The sequence below is a fragment of the Brachyhypopomus gauderio genome, chromosome 8, assembly GCF_052324685.1.
Source record: "Brachyhypopomus gauderio isolate BG-103 chromosome 8, BGAUD_0.2, whole genome shotgun sequence".
NCBI classification, from domain to species: Eukaryota; Metazoa; Chordata; class Actinopteri; order Gymnotiformes; family Hypopomidae; genus Brachyhypopomus; species Brachyhypopomus gauderio.
In genome coordinates this window covers 5,703,768-5,720,541 of record NC_135218.1, presented here as the reverse complement: position 1 = coordinate 5,720,541, position 16,774 = coordinate 5,703,768, and the positions used below count along the sequence as shown (strand labels likewise).

The 16,774-nt window shown below is 40.7% G+C and overlaps 1 protein-coding gene across 2 annotated transcripts in view; it reads left to right on the top strand.

Annotated features, from left to right (window-relative positions):
• rbm6 (RNA binding motif protein 6) overlaps positions 1 to 16,774 on the top strand; it is a 29,236-nt gene that overhangs the window by 1,554 nt on the left and 10,908 nt on the right. For both annotated transcript variants that reach the window (XM_077014009.1, XM_077014008.1), the window contains exons 2-6: positions 109 to 215; positions 12,415 to 13,984; positions 14,361 to 14,450; positions 14,552 to 14,621; positions 15,848 to 15,921. In XM_077014009.1, coding sequence (XP_076870124.1) covers positions 169 to 215; positions 12,415 to 13,984; positions 14,361 to 14,450; positions 14,552 to 14,621; positions 15,848 to 15,921 — 1,851 coding nt within the window. In that variant the 5' untranslated portion in view covers positions 109 to 168. The remainder of the gene's footprint in view (positions 1 to 108; positions 216 to 12,414; positions 13,985 to 14,360; positions 14,451 to 14,551; positions 14,622 to 15,847; positions 15,922 to 16,774) is intronic.

The following is a 16,774-nucleotide window of genomic DNA, read 5'->3' as shown; positions in this document are numbered from 1 at the left end:
GTACAGCTGATGGGTGTCAAACTTGTGAGCATTACATTAGTTAGGTTAATGTGTCTGCTTGTGGGTTTTAGGCCAAGTGATTGGATAATAATAATAGCATATTTGCAGATAAACACTCAAGAGGGGTTGTAAGCTAAGGGTGAGTTCCCCAAAAGACGTTGGACCATCATGTGGAACGGGTCAAGATCTGGTCCGCGTGGAGGAATGCCATTTCGGTAAGCTCAATCATGTCACAATGCTAATATTTTGTAAGTTTACTTTGACTGCACTTTTTGATTGTTCTCTCTCTCCTGACACCTGAACTCATCAGTAACCTGAATATGGGAATATAATGCATAAAAAACAATAAAATTTGCAGTTGCAGTTAAGTTTAGGACTGCAACATTTCATGTTATTGATTAATCACTTATTGGCTTTCAGTTTCAGTCATATATTTGACAAAAGAAATATGCAGATAGTGGAGACTATAGTACAAGGACATTCATGACCTACAAAGTTTAAAAAAGAAAAAATTAGATTTTTACATTATTTAAAATAATTTTTTTGTTGTACAATGTTTAATACTGAGCTTGCCTGCCATTGTGTTAAGGCTGTCAATCACGAGGATCTTCCAGAATGCAGCATGGTGACATGTTAAAATTAGTCAGAAGTCAAATCTAGCACATAGCTAAATGTTTGTTTAGTAAATACAATGTGCAGCATTAGCTGGAGCACAATGGTACAGGGTAAAGCAGGGCTATTCAACTGGCGGCCCGCGTGCCAGAACCGGCCTTTTAATGAATTTGTACCGGCCCGCGGCCCATCTCTCCATAAATAATAATAAATATTTGATAAACCGCCGTAAAAATAAATAACATTTTATTTGCAACATTTTACGACACTGTGTGGCACTTTCTGGCACGTTGTGTCTCTCTATGCGGCATGAGTGTTACCTTCAATTTTACATCCACAATGACAGTATTGGTATAGGTCTGAAAATTGTCTGGCCCACAGGTCAGAGCTCTCTGCCAAATCTGACCTGCAGAAAAATATAGTTGAATAGCCCTGGGGTAAAGGTTATTTGGGTTGCATGTATAATAATACATTTTTTATATGTAGCTAAAGTCTTGGCCATATGTAGGCCCTCTGACCACATGAAAACAGCTTTTAGATAACTGTGAAATGGAGATTGAGGGCCAAGAGGTGAAAAGCCTGGAAAATGCTGTTAATGTTTAAAACTATTTTCTGTATCTTCATATGGATGGTTGATGCATATTTAGTTCCTTGAATGGTTATGGTTATTGCTGTTTCATGTGTGATATATGCATAGCTGCTTCTTAATGGTTGCTGTTTGACATGTGGTTAGCATGCATTCCAGTGCTTTAATAAGAAATCATTTTAGAGATTTGCAGCATATCAAACATGTGCTGCTGCTGTTGACAGATTTGTCTTTTTTGGCATTAACTGAAATGTCCGTCTTAAAATGCATTTTAAAATTGTTGAATGCAGGCATCTGTGCTCTCTTTGGCTAATGGTAGGAAATCAAAACTCCGCTTAATAAATTCTTAAATCCAATCAAAAGAGTTCTAGAATTAGCAGTATGAAAAATGTGTTCAGGATGAATGTGTTCTTCCTTTTTCAAACTATACAGAAATTTTGATTTTAGGGCCTAGATTTCATAACTGATGCTTTTGGCTTTTTCCTGTATCAGCATAAGGCAGAAGTGTTATCAGGGGTGTCAGTAGAATAGGGCTGCCATGATTAGTCGACTAGTCACGATTATGTTGACTATTAAAGTAGTTGACGGCAAATCTAATAGTCGATGCGTCTTTTTTTTTTTCTTTTTTTTTTTTCTTTTCTCCAAACTGCGGCGGTTGTTTGCACTGACACACATGCGCAGTAGTGGAAACCGGGGTAGGCAGTGGATGACATCCCAGGACTTTATACAGACAGGCTCTGGTATCATGGCCACCGGGTTCTCAAAGGTGTGGGATCATGTTAAGAAAATGAAAGAGAAACGCGTGCAATGCAATATCTGCAAGGCAGAACTTGCCTTCCACGGCAGCACAACCACAATGCATGAGCACCTGAAAAGGTTGTGTCTGATTGTGACACTGATGAAGAGGGACCATCATCTCTGTAAACTAAATTGCTAGTAATCAGATCGTTCGTTAACTTAGTACTTACTCATCTTGATAACCTCAAAGTTAACATTAGCGATTTGTTTAATTAGCCTTAGCACGCATTCATGTGTTTTCTGTAACGTCAGTGAGACCAAAACTTTATTTTTGTGAATAATTCCTTAGTTTCAGGTACCTACATAATTTGATTTAAATGTAGCTAAGTTTGATGCCAGAGACAAATGAAAGAAAGAAAAACCTAAAAAAAAGAATAATTTCTTTATTAATGTATTTATTTTTGTGTTTAAGCCAGTGCCTTATCGTTATTTTAATAATTGTTTGTTGCAACAAGCTGCATGTTTCATTAAAGGTTTAACGAACTATGATATAAATTGTTTATATTTTTAGTTAGCATATAGCTGAAATCTAATGATGGTTATATAATCGTATTCTAGTGCGATAAGCTGTATATTTTATATTCAATTATGATATGATCCGATTAGTCTGTGATTTAGTCGACAATAAAAATAATAGTTTGTGCAGCCCTACAGTAGAACCAATTAACCTGGCCATGTGCAATAGAATGTGCCTGTGCTCCACTACAATCACAGTGGCAAAAAGTTGGTTTTATCCTGGATTGTAGAGCAGAACTTCAGAACAGGCTAAGCAAAATCACTGCAGCCACTACGTTTTCCATAAAGTTTTCAAAAACTTGAGCAGCTAATGCTCAATGCTTTAAGTCAGAGCAAGTTTGTATTGTTACTGTTATGGACATTTGTAAATATTTAAAAGAAAGTGAGCCTTGCTTCAGCTAAGGTAATCGTGGCTCATTGCTATATGTTTTGGTTGTAGCCACTTCTATAAATAAAATTATTAGACCATAATGAAACCAATGGTATTGATTAAACTAGCGAAGGCATCAGTTACAATATAGCACATTGTGTGTGTGTGTGTGTGTGTGTGTGTGTGTGTGTGTGTGTGTGTATATAATACAAACCACACACACATTATATTGCCAAAACTATCCGCTCACATTCCTTGATCCACATATAAGTTTAAGTGACATCCCATTCCTAATCCCTGTTCCCACAAAGTTGGAGGCATGGGATTGTCCAAAATGTCTTGGTATGCTGAAGCTTTCAGTGGAACCAAGGGGCCAAGTCCAGCTCCTAAAAAACAACCTCACACCATAATCCCCCCTCCACCAAACTTTACACTTGGCACAATCCAGTCAGACAAGTTATACTGGCAACCGCCAAATCCAGACTTGTCCATCAGATTGCCAAATGGAGACGTGTGATTCGTCACTCCAGAGAACGCACCTTCACTGCTCTAGAGTCCAGCGGCGGCGTGCTTTACACCACTGCATCTGATGCTTTGCATTGTACTTGTATGGTGATGTATGGCTTGGATGCAGCTGCACAACTATGGAAATCCATTCCATGAAGTTCTCTGCACACTGCTCTTGAGCTAATCTGAAGGCCACATGAAGTTTGGATGTCTGTTGTGATTCACTCTGCAGAAAGTTTCCGTCCTCTTTGCACTATGTGCTTCAGCATCCGCTGACCCCGCTCCATCAGTTTACGTGGCCGACCACTTCATGGCTGAGTTGGTGTCGTTCCCAAACACTTCTATTTTCTTATAATACAGCTGACAGTTGACTGTGAAATATTTAGGAGCAAGGAAATTTCATGACTGGATTTTTTGCATCCTAAGTGACATCCTATCACAGTTCCACACTGGAATTCACTGAGCTCCTGAGAGGGACCCATTCTTTCACAAATGTCTGCATGCCTAGGTGCTTAATTTTATACACCTGTGGCGGCCATGGAAGTGATTGGAACACCAGATTACGATAATTTGGATGGCTAAGCGAATACTTTTGGCAATATAGTGTATGTATGAGTGTTGTGAAATGGCCAGTGTAACTACTCATTTTACCTAACATGATGTGATGACGTAAAGACAATCACCATTTCGCATTTCGATTTATACCATGCTATTTCTCATTCATGCACTTTAGTGTTAAATCACTTAATTTATTTACTAGATGCACAGTTTTGGCCCTATGGCTGATTGGCATGCAGAGAGGAACAAATGTGCCCCTGTAAGTTCTGTGTGTACCTCATTAAAGTGAGTTAGGCTTGTCCCGATTCGATATGTGGATCGGATCGGCCGCTGATATTTGCAAAAAATGCGTATCGGATCGGCAGGCGTGAGAAAATGCTGATCCAGACTCCCAATCCAGTTCTTTTTGAAAGTCCGATGCGGGTTTTCCAGCGCACCCATTTAGATAATCCATTCTGGATTTTGCTGTGTTTTCGCCAGTGAGTAAAATCCGGTCCGCATTTTCTAGCACACCTTCAGCACACGAGCGTAGCATCTCCCCAATTTAGCTCCGTGGCATCTCCTAACCATTAAGACGGCCATATAAATTTGAAGTTATCGGTAAAAATGTCAGTTGTCGGATTATTTTACCTTAAAGGACGACAAAGAGGTAGAGTGCAACATATGCCACAGTAAGTGTGGTGGTCAAGCTGTAAGAACTTTTAATACAACCAATCTAATCAAGCATTTAGCGAAATACCACCATAAACAAAATGAAGAGTTTCTAAAGAAAAAGTAAAAAAGAAAGGTCCTACACAACTAACACTGACAGAAACAAAAATAGTAGACTATTTTCTACTCAGATTGTGTGTTTTGCTTTTTTAATACAATTTACAATATTATTTGCACTCTACTGGTTTACTGATGCCATTTGTTTGTTATTTATTATTTTGTCTATTTTGAGTTTATTAATTGCTAAATAAACAGGTCAGTTTCTCCTTACCAACCATTGTGTATTATTCAAACACAACTAATTCAGCTGGCTACTTGTTATCAAGAGTAAAACGCTTTTCAACGTGAGTTTGAAAACAAAGTAAGTTGGCTAAATAACTTTAAGCTTTAATACATGTTCGGATAGGCCGGTATCTGTATCGGCCAATATTGTTATCGGATCGGAAGTACAAATAAATATCGGTATCTGATCGGAAGTTCAAAAAGCTGGATCGGAACATCCCTAAAGTGAGTAGTCTAGACTCTGGTTGGTACCACCCTGACCAGGTGGCAAAAATGCAGACTGGGCAAGACTCCAGACAAAAAAATTACTCAAGGAGCCAGTGGCTCCTAAAAGGAAAAAAAATCAAGTGCCAATAACTTTTTCTAGGTGCCATAATAATGTACAAACTAATGAGCATTGCAACACATCAGGTCATCTGTTATTTAGGATCTTTGCCATCCAACATTCCTGATGTCTTTCTGTTCCTTGTAACTGTGGTAACGTTAGCATATTCGGAATTCTTTCTTCAATAACTTAAGACAGTATCAACAAAAGTGTATAAAATATGCAAATTCTCAGTTATGTAAACCAAAACGAATAGCTTTAAGATGTTATTTTAAATGTACTACTATCACCGCTACAGCTTCTAATTCTAACAAATTACCTTAACATGGATGAAAGTCGTAAAGGCTCCAGAGCTGTCTACAATGTAAAATGCATCTATTCCTGACGTAAAGAAAGTTGTTGGTGTCTTGGTTTGCCTGAAATAAGAATTAGCATATTTTGGCACTTTTGCTAATGCAATTTTAGTTATTGAAGAAAGAAATCTAGATTATGTAAACATGAAATCAATCAACCGCAGTTTCCTAGTATGCATACGAGAGATTTTTGATCTCATTAAAATGGACTTAAAACTATGTACACTTATTATACTTAAACACAGGATAAGATGGTGAAATATCCTATGCCACTCCCATACTCCTCACAAGGCCCTACCGCCCATCTTCTCTCCAACAACCATAACCGTGCATGTTATTAACCAACCAACCACTATTAGAACACTGCAACATCTACAAACTGATACTGGCTCGGCAAGGATCCAGAAGCACAGCGTACTATGTTCATGGTCCATTGCTTCAACTGCCAAGTACTCAGATCATCACATCAACCTAGACTGACCTTCAAACAAAGCAACAACGACATCCTAAACACACACCAGTTGTTTGAGCAGAACACAACAACAGCTACAATCTGATACTGGCTCGGCAAGGATCCAGAATCACAGCGTACTATGTTCATGGTCACTTGCCTCAACTGCCATGTACTCAGACCACAACACAGCCCTAGACAGACCTTCACGCAAAGTAACAGCGACCTTCAAACAAAGCAACAACGACATCCTAAACACACACCAGTTGTTTGAGCAGAACACAACAACAGCTACAATCTGATACTGGCTCGGCAAGGATCCAGAATCACAGCGTACTATGTTCATGGTCACTTGCCTCAACTGCCAAGTACTCAGACCACAACACAGCCCTAGACAGACCTTCACGCAAAGTAACAGCGACACCCACAACCACTTACAAGCTCTTCACTGGGGTCATCAGGTGGGCACCTCCCTTCGTTGGTGTTTCATTGATTTGAGCCCACAACACCTCCAGGAGGCTCAACGGTGAGGGCTGGCGTCCCAGCCTCACCCCCCTCAAAGCTTGCTGTTCAACCACCTTTTATGTTACCCATTTCACCTTCCCAACGTCTCACTCATAAGACCGGTCAAGCCACCTTTATGGGACATGCCCCCAAGTAGTCTGTGCCCTCTTAATCCACAGCCATTGGCTAGCTCTTTCAGCTACCACCGACAGCTCCTTCACAGCTGATCTTAGCTTTCTCCCTCTAAGGCAGAACTGTGTTAACAACGATGTCATAGATTTAGCCACAAAGCCCCTAGCACCTACTTCTACTGGTCTTATGTGCGCCTGCCATCCGCGTTCTCGCACATTAGCCACCAAGTCAGCGTATTTTAACTTTTTCCTCTCAAATGCTTCATCAACCGCGTCTTCAAATGGAATCGTTAATTCGATAAAGTAAACAATCCGTTTACTTTCCGAGTACAACACCATATCGGGCCTCAATGAAGTTACTGCTATGCACTCCGGAACCTGTAGTTTTCTCCCTATATCTACTAGAAGTTTCCAATCTCGTGCTTCACCCCACCTGCCAACATCAACGGCACAATCGCGTTCTCCTGCACATTTACCCTCCCTCACAAACCTATTTGCGTACCGATTACCAACACTAGTCAATGCATTAACCTCTAAGCGCTTCTTATCAAATAAACACGCTAGCACACTTAGAACTTGATTATGCCTCCATGTATATCGCCCCTGTGACAAACTAACATGGCATGCGGACAAAATGTGCTTTAGCGAGCCAACTCCCGTGCACAACTTACATTTAGGATCTTCACCTACCCACTGTGCGAGGTTTTGAGGAGTTGGAAGGACATCATATGTTGCTCCAAGTAGAAACTTGATGCGCCCCGCGTCCATCGCCCAAATTTCCTGCCAGGTGAGCCGCCTATTTTCTACACTCTGCCAACGAAGCCATTGGCCTTGTTTTGCCTGAGACGCTGCTAATGCACGTCGAGCATCTTCTTCCTGTTCCCTTATAAAACTCACTACCATTCGCCTTCTCTCTGGTGACGTGGCTTTATTAAATGTTTTCCATGAGTCACCTGATCCAAAGCCCGCTTTTCCACATCGGACATAGCCTACTATATCGCGCAACACTAACGCGCTTTCGGCCGCTTGCGCCGCTACCCGTGGATTCCACTTCCTCCCTACCTTAGCCACTGATGCTGCTGTTCTTACGACATTATCCTTAGATCCTAATAGAATCACCTCTCGACTCACCCTCGCACATTTAAATTCCTCAACTAAGCTAGTCATAGGTAGTTCTAGTATGCCTTTTCCATATAATGCTACACTACTTAAACAACGTGGCAAACCTAACCATTTCCTTATTGTTTTATTCAAAATCCTTTCCAACCTCTCAACCTCTGTGATAGGTACCTCATAAATTGTCAGTGGCCATCTAATACGAGGAAGCAAGCCAAACTGGATACACCATAATTTTAATTTTCCTGGTAACAGCGACTTCTCTATTCTATTAATTGCCTGCACCAATTCTGTCTTTAAGATCACCACCTGCTCCTTATCATTTAATGCTGCACTATACCATCTGCCCAAACTTTTAACTGGCTTCTCCTGTACCGATGGTATACACTCCCCTTCCATACAAAAGCTCTCCTGCACCAACTTGCCTTTAACTATTGATATACTTCTAGATTTATTAGGCTTTACCTTCATCCTAGCCCACCTAAGATTTCCCTGTATTTTTTCCAATAACCGCCGCGTGCAAGGTACTGTCGTTGTTAGTGTTGTCATGTCATCCATGAATGCCCTAATTGGAGGTAGCCGTAACCCATCTCGCAGTCTTTCACCGCCTACCACCCACTTTGAGGCCCTAATTATCACCTCCATGGCCATAGTAAATGCCAAAGGCGAAATGGTGCATCCGGCCATTATACCCATTTCCAACCTTTGCCATGCTGTAACAAATTCTCCTGTATTAAAACATAACTGAATATCCTCAAAGTATGCCTTAACCAGCCTAGTAATATTTGCTGGCACCTGAAAATATTCAAACGCCTTCCATATTAGGCTATGCGGCACCAGTGATGTCAGTAACGCGTTACTTAGTAACGCGTTACTCTAATCTTACCACTTTTTTCGGTAACGAGTAATATAACGCGCTACTATTTCCAGTCCAGTAATCAGATTAAAGTTACTTATCCAAATAACTGTGCGTTACTATTTATATTTTCCCTTGTAAAATATATATATTTGCTTTCTTCTTGGCTCAGTTCTACTTTTGCGTCTGACCCCGTTCCTGTGAGAGCGCGAGCACGTTTTACAAGTCATTCTGTGCAGTGTCCTCCCGTAACGATATGTGGTAGTGTAAAGAAACACCCCTCAAAAACAGGGGAAGGAACATTTACCTGACCAATTTTAATGTTGCTTTGTGTTCCACGTTTGAAAAGTGCTGGAATTTTGACTAACGTCGCCTACTTTAAAATGCTTGAAATTGTAATGGTATTTCGTTTCACAAGCTGTCTGACTGAACTGGGGTGGGTTTCCCGAAACGTTCGTAGCGCTAAGTACTTCTTAACCTCGTACGTTTCATACGAGGTTACGAAGTACTTGGCGCTACGAACGTTTCGGGAAACCCACCCAGTTCGCTTGTATTACGTTTACAAATAAATTTACAAATAATACCGCGCAGCTACACAAACGTAATGTCAGGAGATACTGTAGCGACCCCTACTCCTCACGGCGAGTCTTGCCCTTTAAGTGACACTGGGGGGGGGGGGGGGGGGGGGGGGGGGGGTGTGGAGCCTGCGCGCGCTAGGGTTGCGTTATCAATAAAGTTTCCCACCTCTGGATTTTTGGATTAAGCAGTTTCTGCCTCGGTTACCGAACCTGCTTCAATACATTGTTACTGTTAAAAATGCACTTCCAATAAAGTGAGTATTGGAAAATTTTATTTTGCTGCTGAATGTAACTACTAAAGTAACTTGTAATCTAACGTAGTTACTTTTAAAATCAAGTAATATGTAACGTAACTACGTTACTTTTAAAAGGAGTAATCAGTAATCAGTAATCGGATTACTTTCTCAAGGTAACTTAGCCATCACTGTGCGGCACGGACCCAAAAGCATTAGCTAGGTCTAAAAACACCACATGTAGGTCCCTACCCTCTCTCTTCGCTGCCTGGATCTGACTCCAGATCATACTACTATGTTCCAAACAACCTGCAAAACCAGGAATCCCTGCCTTTTGAACTGAGGTGTCAATTAATTTATTTGCTTTTAGGTACTCTACTAATCTCCTTGCTACTACACTAAAGAAGATTTTACCTTCTACATTAAGGAGACTTATTGGTCGAAACTGCTCTATCTCCTTGGAATCCTTTTCTTTTGGAATCAGGATGCCCACTGCTCTCCTCCACTCTTTTGGGATAGTCCCTTTTTTCCACATTATGACCATCATTCTCCACAAAAACTTCAGGACATCAGGTGCATTCTTATACACTTGATACGTCACACCATTAGGCCCTGGCGCAGATCCAGCCTTTGCATGGCGAACCACATTTTGCACTTCCTTCCACTTTGGGAGGCTGACATCCATGCAGCCCCCTATTGTGCCCACTGGTGGAATGTCTGCTGGGAGCTCCAACTCCTTGTCCTTATCCTTATCACTATACATACATTCAAAGTACTCTTCTAATACCTTTCTTTCCACATTTAGTCTACCAGACTTCTCTTTGCTAAATAAAGTCTTTACAAACCCAAAGGGATTTCTGAAGAAGGCTGCCCTAGCATGTTCCTTCTTCCTTCTCCTTTTCCTTAACACCTCTGCCCTCCTTAAAGTTGCTAACCTACTCTTCAGATCTCTCTGTAGCCAATTGATACCCTCTTTATCCTCATCCATTGCCCTCTTCCACTGTTTTCTCAGAGCTCTCAACTCCTGGACAAGCCCAGCTATTTCTACCTGTCGCCTAGATTTCACAGACTCTTGCTTTTTTTCCCTCACCTGTACTTTCCCAAACCTAGCCAATCCATACTCATACATGACTCCACCTAATCTATTCAATTTACTTTCTGCTGACCCTTTCAGACTAGCCAGTAAACCTCTAAGATCATCATTTACGCTTCTCCAGCCTGCTTTATCTACTGCTGCGGGCCATTTTACCTTATTTCTCTGGACAAAACTCTTCTCCTTCGCCAGCCTTCTGCTTCTCATCTGCTGAACCTCAGACTCATCATCCTGTATGTCTTTACTGCAGTTCACTTCCTTAGCAACAGAGGTACTGATATCCTGCGGGCTGTGGTGTACAACCTGCCGCTGGACTTCACCCGACTGATTCGAACTACTCCGTAAGAAGTACTGTTCAATGCGGTGCCCCTGCACTACCACCTCCAAACATCTCTTCTTACTTTGATGAATCCTCAGCCCTCTAAGTGACGTAACCTTCTTCCATCCACAGACACACTCCTGCATCTCACCTCCTACCGCGGCAGATACCTTTGTGCTAGAGCTTTTTCTCATTGTCGATTCCATTCCAGAGTTCGTAGCCATGTGACCATCCTGTGAGTCATCTTCCACCCCAGCTCTCGCAGACTCAAGGGGTATTGTTTTCTTAAGTCTCTTTGTAGCTCTTAAGGTTGCACGCACACGGATATTTCCGCAAGTGCCGCCATCATGAGTAGCTAGCCCATGACAGCCCCGGTGGGGTCTATTCCCCCTTGTCAGCTGTCTCTCCAAGCTGCCACAAAGACTTTCCTTTGTTGTCAACTGCCCTGTTCGCAGCGGTCACTAGGTAGCCTAGAGAATAGATTATACTTAAACACAGGATAAGATGGTGAAATATCCTATGCCACTCCCATACTCCTCACAAGGCCCTACCGCCCATCTTCTCTCCAACAACCATAACCGTGCATGTTATTAACCAACCAACCACTATTAAAACACTGCAACATCTACAAACTGATACTGGCTCGGCAAGGATCCAGAAGCACAGCGTACTATGTTCATGGTCCATTGCTTCAACTGCCAAGTACTTATAAATAAATGTGGTCTCTTGGGGTCCAATAGAAATGTAGATTGTGTGGGGGAAAAATCAGTTATTTTTTGCTTTGTCATTTTCAGCTAAAAGTTTCAGCTCTGGTGATGGAATTTCCGCATTTTTGAGAGGCATATCATCTAAATATGTACTAAATATTTGTAGTACAATTTTATTTTTAGTTTCAGTGAAAATGATTACTATTGACACTGTTTAGTATTATTCTTTGACAAAATGTCAGTTGTGCCACATTTATTATCTCAGCAACATGTGACAAAATATTCTGATTTTATGATTCTGTGATGCATTTCATTATATTGACAAAAACAATAATATAATATTTGTAATGTATACATAATGAAAGGTCTTGCATCTTTCTCCCGTATTTGGTCATCTGTATCGAATGGGTGCATGTCTGTATTTAATGGGTTTTTCAAAGTATTCATTGTTTACTCATGTTCTTCTGATTATATCGTAATATATATATATAATATGTGAATAATGCATCATATCTACAGGTCTTAAAGTTCATGACTGGTAGATGTTTTGGGTATTTTGTATATGGGTTAATCAATGGCAGTTTGGTAGCAAACTTTAGTTCTGTCTAGAGGAGAGGTCCTTAATTACTATAGGCAAGAGTACAGTCTTGCCTATAGTATGTAAAGTAGTTTTTAAAAATCCATCAATTTGTTGCATTAAAGCTATGTATAATGCATGAAGTCTGTTTCATTTTTTGAAAATGTTAACTTTGCTAGACACACTGTCACAATCACAGAGTTGGTGGTAAAGCAAGTTGTTGTATTGCAGTGGGGACCGTGGGGAGATGTTTGAAGGAAGAGGTGGACCACCAATGCCTGGCTTCAGAGGACGAGATGGGATGAATATGGGAACAGGACCTCAGGACAGACCACCTATGGATATGAGGAGATTTGATTGTCCACCTGATATGATGGCTCGAAACATGGGACCTCTTGATAGAGGAAGAGATCCTCCCCGAGACTTCTTCAGGCCTGGAAATGAAGCTGACATGAACTTTAGAAGACGTTTTGACATGGAGCTCAGAAACAACCAGCAAAATCCTCCAGGTTTTATGGGGCAGAGTAGACCACCTATGGATATGGGGGGCAGAAACATGCAGAGTAGGAATTTGAGGGGACCTGAAGAGCAGTTTATGGATATGAGAGAGAGGGACCGATTTCGAATGGATATGCCTGGCTTCAACATGTCTCCTATGGATGCTAGGAGAAGACTTCCTATGGAGCCTATGGAGAGAAATGACAATGTAAGAGAAAAAGAGAGGCCACAAATGGGAATGAAGGATGTTAATGGCTTCAGAGGAGACATGCCTCCTCGTGAAAGATCAGGGATGGACTTTGAAAGACGAGGCTTTGCCCCTCCTTTAAATTCTAGAGGAAGGTTTGAATCAGATATGGATTTTAGGAATCGTATGGCATCCTCAGGTGATTTTAGGGATCGGTCTCCTCAAATGTTTCGTGACAATGATGGTACTCCTATGGATGTCAGGACAAGACCTGACATACCCCTAGAATGCCGCAATCCGGAGAAAGCTATGCTTAGAGTAGGTGAACCAACTTTAAGGGATAGGGAGTTCCCAGAGCCAACTGAAAACCCAGCAGAGTTTAGAGGAGATGAGAACAAATCACTCTCGGATGAGTGGCGCAAACATGGAGTGCGGGATCAAGGCGGTTTTTCACCAATGATGAACAGTTCATCTTTCCCCAGAGAAATGAAAGAGCGATTTCTTCCTGGGCGTGGCAAGGAAGGTGAGTTAGGAGAACCCTCCCAGTTTAAAGATAGAGAGCGACCGCCTGTTATATTACCAGGAAAAGATCGTGGGACCTTTGGCTTTTCCCGACCAGAAAGAGAAGGATCTAGTGCACCAAACTGGGACAAGAATATTCCTACCAGCTTCCCAGCTAGAGATGCACCTCATACTATTCAAAAGCCACCACTACTGCCGTTGGCCCCAGTACTAAAACCTCCATGCAGAGACGGTGATGGTCAAGTCTGGCCAAGAGATGAAAAGCCTGACAGCGCTTTGCCATTAGGTGGAAGACTTCCATTCATTCCAGAAAAGAGTCTGTCAAATCAGATCTCAGTTGATCAGGGAAACTTTAAAGGATCTAAAGATATGCCTCTCGAGCAGGGGCCAAAGAAAGCGAATCTGCCACCAGCGCCCAGGGAACCCCAGAGTAACAGAGGAGAAAGACAAGACCAGGACTACAGAGACATTGATTACAGGACGAGTTCAGGGCGAAAATTTGACTACATCCTTGGTGATCTTCAAGGGACAGAAAAGAGTTTGAAAGAATCGAAATTGACTACACCTGAAAGACCAAATGACTCTGGTTCGCAGGTCAGAGAATTAGACTTATGTTTGTGCAATTTGTCCTGGTAGTTGGTAGTAATTTTGTATAGATATTTTAATAATTATAATTTCTTATATGCATGTAGCACTATTTGTAAATAGAATGGATATTTATTTATACCTGGTATATACAAGGTCAGACCTTTTTATTCTAGATATCTTTAATGAATTGAGTGTATATTTACCTCATTTTCTTCAACATTTTTTATTTGTTTGATTTTATTATTAGATTTTACTTGGTCTTAAAGTAACTGCATTAACTCTTAACAACAGTTTTATTGCCTGGGTTCTTGACTCACAGCGATCATTATTTTCTTACAATATAAATTGTTGTTGAAACAATTCTGTTAATTCTACACTAAAGGACCAGGATTATAGGAGTGCTGGTGTACAGGATAAAGTCTCAAATACCATTGCCATCTCTGGAATTCCTAAAACTGCTACAATGCAGCAGGTGTGCTAGATTCATAATGTCAATTCTAGATATTTAGCTTTTGTAATAGAGTACAGTATATGATGTTATCATAGGATCTAACTAGAATAAAATCATTTTAGATACTGGATGCCTTTGCCATTCGTGATGGAGTGCCAATGCAAGGAATGAAGATAAGGGATGTTGTTCCAGGTGAGTTTTTGTATTTGCAAACTTCCGTAGAATTCGCAACTTTTCGCTTTTCGCTATTCGAATCCTACGCTCATTCTTGTTCTTTGTTTTGACACTGTTTTCCGCACCTTAGACACAGAAACAAAAAAATGCTGATTGGTTTTCTTAATGTGCTAAAGGGTTTCTTGTTTAAACAAATGGTTCCCTGTCCCTCATCCTTTGTGTTCTTGTGCTGGAACTTGTGCCGTTCTCCCTGAGCACCTTCCATCTTAAAATGACTTGTGCTAAAGACCTAATACCCTACTGAGATTGTCCTAACATGGTTCCCCTTATCACTCGTGTGACATCCCTGCTTCTTACTAAGGTGTACGGGTGTCACATGTGGCCTCTCTTTGGTTGAGCTGTGAACTTAGTTATCGATTTAGGTGAATGATCTCCTACTCCTTATACTTTTAATATATGTACTGGAATGGTGGTTGTTGTTTTTTTTTTTCCTTGACCAAAGGCAAAAATGGGGCCAGTAACAAAACAAACTTTAATACCACTTGTGAATTTTTGTTTTGGGTCACACGTAAAGTTGTTTTAAACATACAAATGTGGTTCCCTATCTCATCTGCTTAAGAATAACAAAAACCTGTGTGACTGGCAACTTCACAAAATTTTCTTCTAAGAGACTTTGGAGGCTTGTTTGACGCAAAGGAATTTCTGTTTGCATACACAAACAGTTTGCTTTTCATGTTGCAATGAGCTTATGGTCTGTTTTGTGAGTTTCAACAATAGACCACATGTAGCGGCACATATATGGTGAATTTTATGTTGAAATTTGGGCACTAGAATGCTGTTAAGATTAAAATGGAAATTCTATATTAAATCGGACGTTGTACATGTAATTTACGTGTGTATTTCTGCAGCCTATAGAGAGCTGCAGTCTGTAGTAATCCATCATATATTACACTGATTCAAGCACCCCATCAGACACAAGACATGATGAACACATGCAAAAACACTGACAGTTATTTTGGCTATGTTGAAAGGTATGAGCTGTAAAAATTGTGCAATTGCTTTTCATCTATTGAAAGCAAATTTACTCGCACAGTTCTGATGGACATTCCCAGTGTATGAACTGTAAACACTAAGTCGCTATTATAACGTCCGTGATTCGAAAGAGTTTTTTTTTTCTTCACAATTCTAATTTTGACTGGCATTAACTAACGCAAACCCATCTGTATTTCAAATGCTGTCCCCAGGTTACAGCTCCGATACGGCCTATGTGGAGTTTTTAAACCTCGAGGATGCTGTCCACTTCATGGAGTCCAACCAGGTGGCCCATCCTTGTCCCTCTACAGCGGCTGTCTTCAAAAGAAGAAGGCTTGGGCAGGGGCAGGGCCAAGGGTGAAATGGGTCAACAGTGGTTGACCGCAAATGGGGTGGAAGGGGGAAAATCATATTTCGCTATTTAAATAAGTTCGAGTTATTCTTCAGTATTAGGAGCTTTACAGCCTCTGAATTTTTAAAAAAATATAACGTAACAGCAGTCTAATATTCAGTAGATTTAGTCTAATATTCAGTCTACAAATTCAGTAGATTTAGATTTGTTTTCAAAACTTGGACAAGTTGGTAAATTTGCATGGCATGGAGACGACCGTTATTTCATATATTTAAACTCACAAAATATTGTGCCGAACTTGGAGTTGAGACGGAACTGTTCCAAGTAATATCGTTCATAAACGGATATTGTGTCCCATTTTTTTCCATTTCTCAGGTGTTGGCATCTTGTCAACGATTTCGTCCCATTTTTTTCCATTTCTCAGGTGTTGGCATCTTGTCAACGATTTCTTCTTTTTTTTTTACCCTACAGATTTGACTTTTTATCTCTTACAAATTGTGGCTTAGCTGGGTTACAATTAAGACATTTCAGTATAATTTCCCCACCACAATTTCTTTGAAGTTTACGGTGGACAAAATGGTACATGTCTACCGGATGTCATCTGGCAGTGGACTTCCTTGTATTAATATCTACTGCTTGTGTTTTCCTGTCTTAAATTGACACTGCATTTGATTACTGACCCTTTGTGGCTGAAGGATTCCTGCTTGCAGTGATGCACTGCTTTTTATCTTTGCGTTACTGTGGTAGCAGTCATTCTTTACGCATCCTTCCAGTTTCTTGTTCAACT